The sequence below is a fragment of the Geotrypetes seraphini genome, chromosome 5 (genome assembly GCF_902459505.1).
Source record: "Geotrypetes seraphini chromosome 5, aGeoSer1.1, whole genome shotgun sequence".
Classification (NCBI taxonomy): Eukaryota; Metazoa; Chordata; class Amphibia; order Gymnophiona; family Dermophiidae; genus Geotrypetes; species Geotrypetes seraphini.
In genome coordinates, this window is record NC_047088.1 from 112136404 (window position 1) to 112146455 (window position 10052).

The following is a 10052-nucleotide window of genomic DNA, read 5'->3' on the forward strand; positions in this document are numbered from 1 at the left end:
CGCAAGTCCCAACCATAAACTAACTAATACCTCTCTAAGCCTAAACGGGCTAACTTACCCAATCAATTCCACCATTAAAATCCTTGGAGTCATCCTGGACCAATGCTTGACTTTTGAAGACCATAGCAATGCTCAGGTTAAAAAATGCTTTTGCACCCTCTGGAAATTCCGTACCATCAAGCACTACTTCGACTTCCCCTCCTTTCGATTGCTGGTTCAGTCTCTAATCTTGAGCACCTTGGATTACTGCAATATCATATATTTGGGATCCTTCAAGAAAACCATCAAACGTCTGAGAATCATCAAAAATACTGCCGTCCGTCTCATTTATGGTCTCAAAAACTCAGATCATGTTAGCCAGTTCTACAAAAAACTTCACTGGTTGCCAATGGAGGCAAGGGTCATCTTTAAGTTCGCCTGCCTCTGCTTCAAAACCATAACTGGTTGATGTACAAAAAAAAAAAAAAAAACATAACTGGTTCATCCCAAATTTATCTATTGCATCGCCTTGTGTTTCCTGGTACCACTCGCACACGTAGTGCCCATCTATTTGCCTTCCCCTCCCTGAAGGGCTGTGTATACAAGAGATTTCTTGATAGAACACTGTCATTCCAAGCTGTCAAATGGAATAATTGTCTGTCTACCCTCATTTCATGTGCACCTCCTACCAATCCTTCAGGAAATCAGTCAAAACCTATCTCTTTGATAAATTTCTCTGACTCCTTCCTACCCTGCTATATCACTGCATTACCTGCTGCAACTCTGATTTATTTCCGATTATACCTAACCTCTTTCGGCTCACTAATGTAATTGAAATTTGTTACCAATGTATTTGACAATATTCTTTGATAACATCACTGTATATGTACAGTCTCTTCCTCTGTAAACCGCTCTGAACTGCTTGTGGTATTGCGGTATACAAATAAAAAGTTATTATTATTATTACTACCTAAAGGGATTGATGTTTTTTTTAAATGCTGCATTGTCTGTTATGCAGAGGATATGACTATGTATCTTCTTTTTAAAAGTCAGCATGTTTTAACACTGAAATGTGGCAGTTTCAGTCCCAACTTGCTGGCATCTAATCTGAAACAAGTGTGTATGTGTGGTGTGTTAAAACTGGCTAATCAAGGGAACAACATGGCCAGTCTTTCACATGCATGGGCTAGTTTCTCTACCAGCAAGGGCAGTTTCGATGGGATCTTTTTTCCCCTCACCCCAGTCACCCCTCCTCCTCTTTCTCTCTCTCTTGTACAAAGTACTCTGAAAGTAAATTCGGTTTAAACTAGTTTGGATGATTAGGAAGGGAGGGGGAGAGAGGGGGAAGGGAGGGAATAGATAGGTTTGATTGTGTCTTTTGTCTCTAGTTCTGTGCTTTTCAATGGGTAGAAGTTTCACCTGTGTGAGAGTCTCTGATGTCACCATTGAGGAGGGGGAAGAAACAGCATTACCCTAAGCTATAAAACCCCTGGGAGGAGGGTTTAGTTTCAGAATCATCTTTTCAAGTCATACGGTGGAAGTAATTTATGGTTTTTTTAAAGCACTGGTGAGTAGTTACAAAGTTTATTAGTATTTATTTGTTCAGCTTAGTATCTTATTTTTTTAATTAAAGTTACTTTTTTTCTTTTTGTAAAAACTTTTTAAAACGTTGATCTCTTGTAAACAACCATATGTTATTGCAGGGAAGTAAAACTATCTGGTGGAATCAACTAAGTAAATATTAAACGCTAACTTTGAAGTTGAATAGTTCCCCCCCCCCTCCCCCAAATCTTCTTAGGGTTGTAGTTACTACCTAAGCTTAGAGTAAGACACTTTCTTTGATTTAAAAAAAAAAAAAAAAAAAAAACCACCAAAAAACACTTTAATATCTTTCCTGTGCTGACCTTGTATCTTCCACCCCTCCCCCTTTTTTAAAATCGTGGTCTAGGTAGAGCAGTTTAAAACACCTCTCTCCTTTCTTAGCATGGGATGCAAACTCTTTATAAGGCAGTACCAATCGAGGGGTCTTTAGAAACATTTCCCCATAAACTGAAGCTGCACAAAGTTCTCCCTTCTCCCCCTCCCCCATTTACTAAGAGCAACTGCTGTCGAGCTAATTGCTGGATTAAAAAAAAAAAAAAAAAAACCCGAATCTCGCAGAGTATAAAAAGGTAGAAAACGAACGAAAAGCACACAAAAGCCCCTGCTCTGCTGCTTCTAGGAAGTTAACTGCCGAAGATAACCTTTTAATCTTGTAGTTTTTGCCTAGTTCGGCGAACTTTACTGGCATGTATTTTTTTTCTCTCTCTAAGTCTTAGTTCATTCTTCTCTAAGCTCTGCTAGCCATCTTTCTAATTCCTAAGCTCTTTCGAGCAGGGACCGTCTTCTTTGACTCTACAGCGCTGCGTACGTGTGGTAGCGCTATAGAAATAACTAATAGTACTTTCCAGAATGTAGTACTACTAAATAGGGAATCTAAATACTCGTAAACAGAAAAGCATTCTTTTAAAACGTGTTTCAATGGTCTGATGCTCAAAGGTTCGTGGTAGAATCGAAGGCAAACGTGAACTTAGCGCAACAAAGTTATTGTAACTTGCTCAGAATAATAAGCATGCAAACTAATGTTGCATTGTGGTATGTATTAACTGCTCACTGCTAATTTCCCTGTCGGTGCCCGAGCACTGATTTGGCTCGGACACCTTTTTGGATTAAAAAAAAAAATACCTTCAGGCTTTGACAAAAATCCCCCTGAACATTGGGTCAGAATTCCACCCTTGCCTACAAACAAACAAAAAGTGTGATCCAGTGGGAACCTGCTTCTGGGCCTCTCACAAAAGGCTTTGGTAGTCCAGTGGACTCCAACCCCTCAAAAAGCCAAGGGCCTGATGGTCCAGTGGGACCCCCTGGCCAGGCCAGACACTCCCGCCTCAAAGTCCTCTTCTGGGTGGCCTAGCAGTAGCCCTGGCCCACTCCTTCGCTCTGACATACAGGTAAGGAAGGAGGAGTAAATATCCTTCCTCCCTCCTTTCTGGGCATCATCAAAATGGCATTGCTCCACCCTGCCCTGTGCATTGTGGGATGCACTGGGTTGGATCTTCCTCCCTCCCCCCCTCCCCCCAAATAAGGGTGGCATAGGAAGCTTGTTGGGCAGGGTGGTTAGGGTTGGGGAGAGAGAAAGGGGTGTCTGGACAGGCCTTCTCTCAATCAACCCTTCTAACTGCTCTCTGGAGCTGGGTTTGGGTTTTCCTGGTGTTAAACAGGCCTATTGGCACACTTTTTTTTTTTTTTTTTTTTTTTAAGCATGCTATAGAAATACTAAATGACCACATTTAAATGTGCTAATGGTATCAGCATCTGTGTCAAAAACCATTAAGAGCACTGGGCAGAGCGCTAATTGCCTTTAGCACAGACTTTAGGTTTTGAGCATCAGCCCATTGGAATACATGATATAATCTTGAAACTGTCTGAAGGCTGGTTCTATGAGAATGTACAGAAAGTAGGTGGAATTGGAAAGCCTAACATCTCCAAACTAAAGTAGAATAGCTTTATTGGGTATAGATGAAAGCATATACTCAATCTCTAGGGAGGGGTAAATCTCTTACAGTGGTTCCCAAACCTGGTCCAGTCAGATTTTCAGGATATCCACAATGAACATTAATGGGAGATACCTGCATATACTGCATGCACATTTCTCTCATGAATATTTATTGTGGATATCCTAAAAACCTGACTGGATGGAGTGCCAGGACCAGGTTTGGGAACTATTGTAATATTGTCTTTAGCATCTTTTTTCCTGTGCGCTGAGCAGGCAACACTTATTAATTAGATTAACTAATTTCAAGTAGGGCTGTTTAGGATTTCCTTATAACCCAGCACTTTTTGAAGATGCTATGCAGAACATAATGAATCTGCTCCATGACTCCATGCCAATATCTTATTTTCCTGTCTTAGCCCCTCTTCCACGCAGTCTGTGAACAGGATTGGAGGCAAAGAAAGTGCCCTCCTAATCTAGCACCTCTTTCTCATGGTCACCAAAAGGGTGAGAATGAAATAAAGAAAAGCACCATGCTGACAATTCTAGTTGTATCCCTTCCTCCCCCCCCCCCCCCCCCCCCCCCCCCCCACCAGTTCTGTTTGTCAATAGGCTTCTTTTTATGGTCAATTTGTAGCATTGTATATTCTGCAGTGGAAAAATCTTGCACTGCAAGCCTGCAGGTACTATGGGCTAGATTCACTAACCTCCTTTGTGTGGCCTATCTGTGCAGGCCCAACCAATCCACAAAACAAAAAAATTCAAATGAGAGCGATCTGTAGATGGTCTGCGCATGCATCTAAGCCTGTGGTTTTAACCTGCTTTAAACCTGTAGGTTAAAACAATGGGCTCGCAGTGCGCGGAAGGGCAGGAGAGTCAGGGCGGTAGGAAAGATTCGGGGCAAGAGCAGGGCGGCAAGTCAGCGCGAGAGCAGGAGATTGGAGCAGGGCAGCAGAAGGTAGGGCAGTTGGAAAGGAACTCAATGACTGGTCCTCAGCAGTCACTTATTTTGGATCGGCCAGCCCAGTCGGTGTTGTGGTTTTTTAAAAAAATTTTAGTGAATCACTTCCTGTCTGCATTTGAATGCCTTCCCCCCCCCCCCCCCCCCACTCCCTCATTTGCATGCACGGATCGGAGGATGATCGGGACAGAGGTTAGTGAATTGGGTTGGAGGAAAATGGGTTGCAAAGGGCTCGCAAACCAATCAGTTTGCTTAATGAATCTAGCCCTATGACCTTCTTCAATAGATGGTAGAAGGGTTGGAAGGGGGAGATTGAATCATTGGGCCAGCCAAAAGATATGCAGCGATGGGAAGTCTTGTTTACTTTCCCTCTCACCTAGCCTGTTGGGGAAACCTGAGCCTACTAGATCATTGTGAGGTATAGCTTCTGGTGTAAGGCTTAAAATGGACAAGCTACTTTGTCCAGATAGCTAGGAGGGGTTCTTTAGCACCTTTGGTGTGTGTGTGTTTGCATCCAACCAAAGACTTAATTTATGGCCTGGCTTTCTAATGTTGAAGTAAAGTTAATTCATATCTATGGCTATCAGACTTTTGTGTTTGAACAACCCACAACTTTATTGAAGGATGGGTGAGAATAGTGAATAAAATGAAATAAAGCAAAACAGCTGAGGGATATTGTTGACATGTAGGGTCATGCTTCTACAATTATCACACTGCTTGCTCATCGTTGCCATTTTGCATATCTGTTATTGTATGAAATCTTCAATGGCAGTTCATGCACATGCAACACTTTAACTGGTCTCAATCAGTCTGCAGAACTAGGGCACAAGAATACTTTTTCCATGGTAATTAGCATTGTATGTACACTTGTGTGTATAGAATTTTACTGCATTGGGCATACATTATTCTTTTCCTCCCCCACCCAACACATGCAAAATAAATAAAGCTGCAGTTCAGTACATCAGCCCCATTCTTGTCTTTTTCCCCCCCTCATGCACAAGATAGCTTACACGTTTCTTTACAATACAATTGAGTGGTGTTGGAAACATTCTTAATCCATAAGAGGTCAAATGTCTGGGGCAAAATAAATTGCTTCTAAAAGTGGGACCAAATCTTGGCATGGGTGTTAGGGTAAGGGAATTTGCCAAATGGCAAGACAGACTAGTTCCAGAGCATCCCCAAAATGGCCCTCTATACTTCTATGGGTAAAGTTAGCTACCTGCCATATAGCAATGGTTTAATATCCAATACCTCAGGATAAAATAACTTGTAAGGAATTCTTGCTTTCTGAACTGCTCCTTCCCTTTCCTGTCCTCATCTGCGCTGTTACCACTATGACCAGCACTAAAAACGCAGTTTTGTAAAGGGGGGGAGTGATTAGTATGGCAGGTTTTTTATAGGTTTGGGTTGTGGGGTGAAATGAGGTGGTTTTTTTTTTTTTGGGGGGGGGAGGGCAAGACCTAGCAAACTATCAACTGACTTTCTAGGTAAGTGGTTTGGGGTTTTAAACATCTTAAAATTGGGTGTATTTTCTTCTAATATCTCCCTTCCTGTACCACCCCTCCTCCCCCACTAAAACAATATTGTAAAATGTACTCTCATACATATGAGAGCATAATTCAAAACTGCTTTAGATACTTTGTGACTCTTCTGTTTTTTTGAAGGTTCTACTTAGGGTACATACTAGGTTGTTGAGAATACCCATAAAATATTTAAAAAATTCAATAAGTTAAAAAAATAAAAATAAAAATTGGACCTCTCGTATGGAATAGCTGTCTATACCTTTCTGGGATGGATGATGGTAGGGTCTTATCTTAAAAAAATAAATAAATAACTCGGTGGTGAAAAGGCCCACCAACATAATTTTTCTTTTAGCTAGGGCTTTTAGCTAGGGCAAGGGTAGGGAACTCCAGTCCTCGAGAGCCGTATTCCTGTCAGGTTTTCAGGATTTCCCCAATGAATATGCATGAGATCTATTTGCATGCACTGCTTTCAATGCATATTCATTGCGGAAATCCTGAAAACCCAACTGGAATACAGCTCTCAAGGACTGGAGTTCCCTACCCCTGCACTAGGGTATTTTAACAGTAGCCAAATTGGGTCTAAATATCTTTCAGTACAAATTTTATTCTAATTCTAGAACCATCAGCACAGCAGTATTCATCTGTAATTTCCTGCATACTAACCTAAATTAGGTTGCCAGTATAGGTGAATTATGTTTATTTTAGACTTGAAGGTAGAGAACAGGCTCTACAACAGGCTTGTCCAACCTGGCCCACCAACATAATTTTTCTGGCCCACAAGCTTGGTGAAAACAGATTACTCTAGCGAGCTTTTGTGTTGTGACTTGTCCAACTGAGCTTTAGATATGCAGCATTGGAAGTTCGGGTTGGTCTCAGACTTGATACTATGAGACCAGACCAAACGTCTGGTGCCATGTCGCTTCAGGTTAAGTCAAGGGAAGAAAGTCAGGATACCAGTGGAGGAATTGGCAGCTGAAGCCAGGTGAGACACAAGGACCCATATTCTAAAAATGGTGCCATTAAGGTGCTTTATTGGTACCTAAGTTTTGACTGTTATGGCATGGTAACTGCACCATTAAACCAAATTAAATTAAAAGAAAAGGAGGTGCCATGAGCCACCTACAAAATGCAGCACTGGAATGGCATCTACATATGCTTAGTAGCATTGAACATCAAGAAGCATGGCTATGCTTCTCCCATCACACACACATTCATAAAGTGAGGGCAGAGAGAATGGGTGGGTGAAGGTAAGGGACATAGATATGTCTATCCAAAGAAGTTTTTAATCTTTTAAACTAGTGTTTCATTAGTTGGGTGTTTGGCACTCTACTCTTTTTCTTTTTCTGTGTAAACATTTTAAAACTGAATGTATATTGAAGATTCTGTGCTGGGTTTGCAGTTTTCATTACTGCAAATTCTAAGCTGGGCTCATTTTGTAAAGATGGGGGGGGATGCATAAGAGCAAATGGATGAAAGCAAATGTCATGGCCTTCTGAATGTTTACATATTAAATGTAACCCCAATTTTAAAGGTTTACAGCAGGGATCTCAAAGTCCCTTCTTGAGGGCTGCAATCCAGTCGGTTTTCAGGATTTCCCCAATGAATATGCATTGAAAGCAGTGCATGCACATAGTCTCATGCATATTCATTGGGGAAATCTTGAAAACCCGACTGGATTGCAGCCCTCAAGGAGGGGCTTTGAGACACCTGGTTTACAGCTATGTTCAGCTGAGCACTTGAAATACCAAGATCAGCACTTCACTTAGTCTTACTCTATGGCTTGACCTAATCTTTCTGTTGGCAGATTATCGTCCTTTGCATCTGGCTCAGAAATGACTTCTACTGGTCTTCAAATCCTTGGTATGGTGCTGTCATTGATTGGCTGGCTGGGTGGCATTATCACTTGTGCCCTGCCAATGTGGAAGGTGACGGCCTTCATTGGAAACAACATTGTGGTTGCCCAAATCATCTGGGAAGGGTTATGGATGAACTGCATTGTCCAGAGCACAGGGCAGATGCAATGCAAGGTCTACGATTCCATGCTGGCTCTACCTCAAGATCTCCAGGCTGCTCGAGCCCTTACTGTTATCTCCGTTCTCATTGCTATTCTTGCTCTGCTGATTGGCATTGTGGGAGCTAAGTGCACAAATTGTGTTGAAGAGGAATCTACCAAGGCAAAAATAAGCATGGTCTCGGGGATTGTCTTCATTATCTCTGGGATCCTCCTGCTTATCCCAGTCTGCTGGTCAGCACACTCTATCATCAGGGATTTCTATAACCCACTGGTGACAGAAGCACAGAAGAGAGAGCTGGGGGCCTCCCTCTACATTGGTTGGGCTGCCTCTGCACTTCTGCTCCTGGGTGGTGGGCTCCTCTGTTGCTCGTGCCCAAAGAAAGAACACAACTATGCAGCCCGTTACACTACTGCTGTTTCACAGCCCAGGAGCGATTACCCCAGTAAGAACTATGTTTAGAACAAGAGATTGTGCATGCTTATTAGGGAGTGGGGAGAGCTTTTGAGTTATGGACTGTGAAACCATTTTTTCCCCTCAAACTGCCTCCCATAACTTGGTCTACTTGTTGGGGAAATGAAGGGTTTAACTGAGGCTCCATGTAATTGTAGTGTTCTTAGGGGGGGGGAGGGCATAATTTTGTGTAGTAGAGACTTGTAGCTGTTTTTATGGGGTTAGTTGAAGACAATGATTTATGGGGTTAGTTGAAGGCAATGTAACATTTTTATACAATAAACATTAACTAAATGAAACATCTGTGGTCACAAATGAAATACTATTTCTACAGCACTACCAGATGCATGCAGTGATGTACATTAAACATGCAAGAGATAGCTCCCTCCTTGAAAGAGCTTACAATCCTAATTATGACACACACTAGCCAAAAATGGTGACTAAATATATGCAGTTCATGTAGAGATTGATAGGGGACTATACATGGAATGACTGGCAAATATGATGCTTTACAAGTCGCTATGGTTAGGACTTAAATATAGCTTCAAAAAAGTGGGCTTTTAGCCTGGATTTAAATACTGTACTTCCAAAGACAGAACCCAATGTAAAAGTCAATCAGGTTGTTCCAGGCATCAGGTTGTTCTAGAACTACATATGTCTAAAGACATCAGTAGCAGTTTCCTTGTAATGGGCCCACCTGCTAAGCAAAGGTAGCATTAAAACAGTGGAGTGCTTTTTTACTATATGCAGTAGTACCTTTTTTTAGTAAAAAAAAAAAACAACCAAAAACAGTCATGACAAGATTGGACTATCAACTTTTTGCCAGCACCTGAATAGTCTAGAACAGTGGTTCCCAAACCTGTCCTGGGGGACCCCCAGCCAGTCAGGTTTTCAAGATATCCCTAATGAATATGCATGAGAGAGATTTGCATATAATGGAAGTGACAGGTATGCAAATCTCTCTCATGCATATTCATTAGGGATATCTTGAAAACCTGACTGGCTGGGGGTCCCCCAGGACAGGTTTGGGAACCACTGGTCTAGAACATCCACATAAACTGGAGAAAAGTTCTCTAATAGTGTCACTGTAGAACAAACCGAGGGGTATCAAATATTACCTAGTGACCCCTCTCCTGCCCTAGTTTCTACTATTGCTAATCTTGTTTCCCAGGCTCAAGAAAGTGCATGCTATTGAGCGAAGCTAGATTTTTGACCCAGGAACCTGAAAGACTTCCCAGTTTATACTGTATCTAAAATCCATAAGTCTAATCGATCCTCCTGGTCATCCAATAAGTTTCCCTCAGAGGTACTTTGTTGGTACAAATTCAAGGTTTTCTTTGTGAGACCCAGTGTTTACTGCACATTCATATGTAAGAGATACTACTCTTTTTTTTTTTTTTTTTTTTTTGAGGCTTATTAGGGATCTTCATTCCTCTGATATTGGTAACCATGGATTTAGAAGCCTTATAGCAATATTCCACAACGGGCAGCCCTTAGGGTCACCTGCACTGCATTAGAACAAGTGTGCAAGTCCCATAGGATAGCTGGATTTTTTTGTCTTTGGCCCAGCTGGTACTAACAATTTATTTCAA

At 41.8% G+C, this 10052-nt stretch overlaps 1 protein-coding gene across 1 annotated transcript; it reads left to right on the forward strand.

The window, feature by feature from the left end:
• Nucleotides 1-1389: 1389 nt before the first annotated feature.
• Nucleotides 1390-9263, forward strand: LOC117360440 (claudin-6-like). The gene is made up of 2 exons (XM_033944187.1): nt 1390-1546; nt 7800-9263. Exon 2 carries the CDS (start codon nt 7828-7830, stop codon nt 8467-8469), a length of 642 nt encoding a protein of 213 aa, XP_033800078.1. The 5' UTR covers nt 1390-1546; nt 7800-7827; the 3' UTR covers nt 8470-9263.
• Nucleotides 9264-10052: the final 789 nt, after the last annotated feature.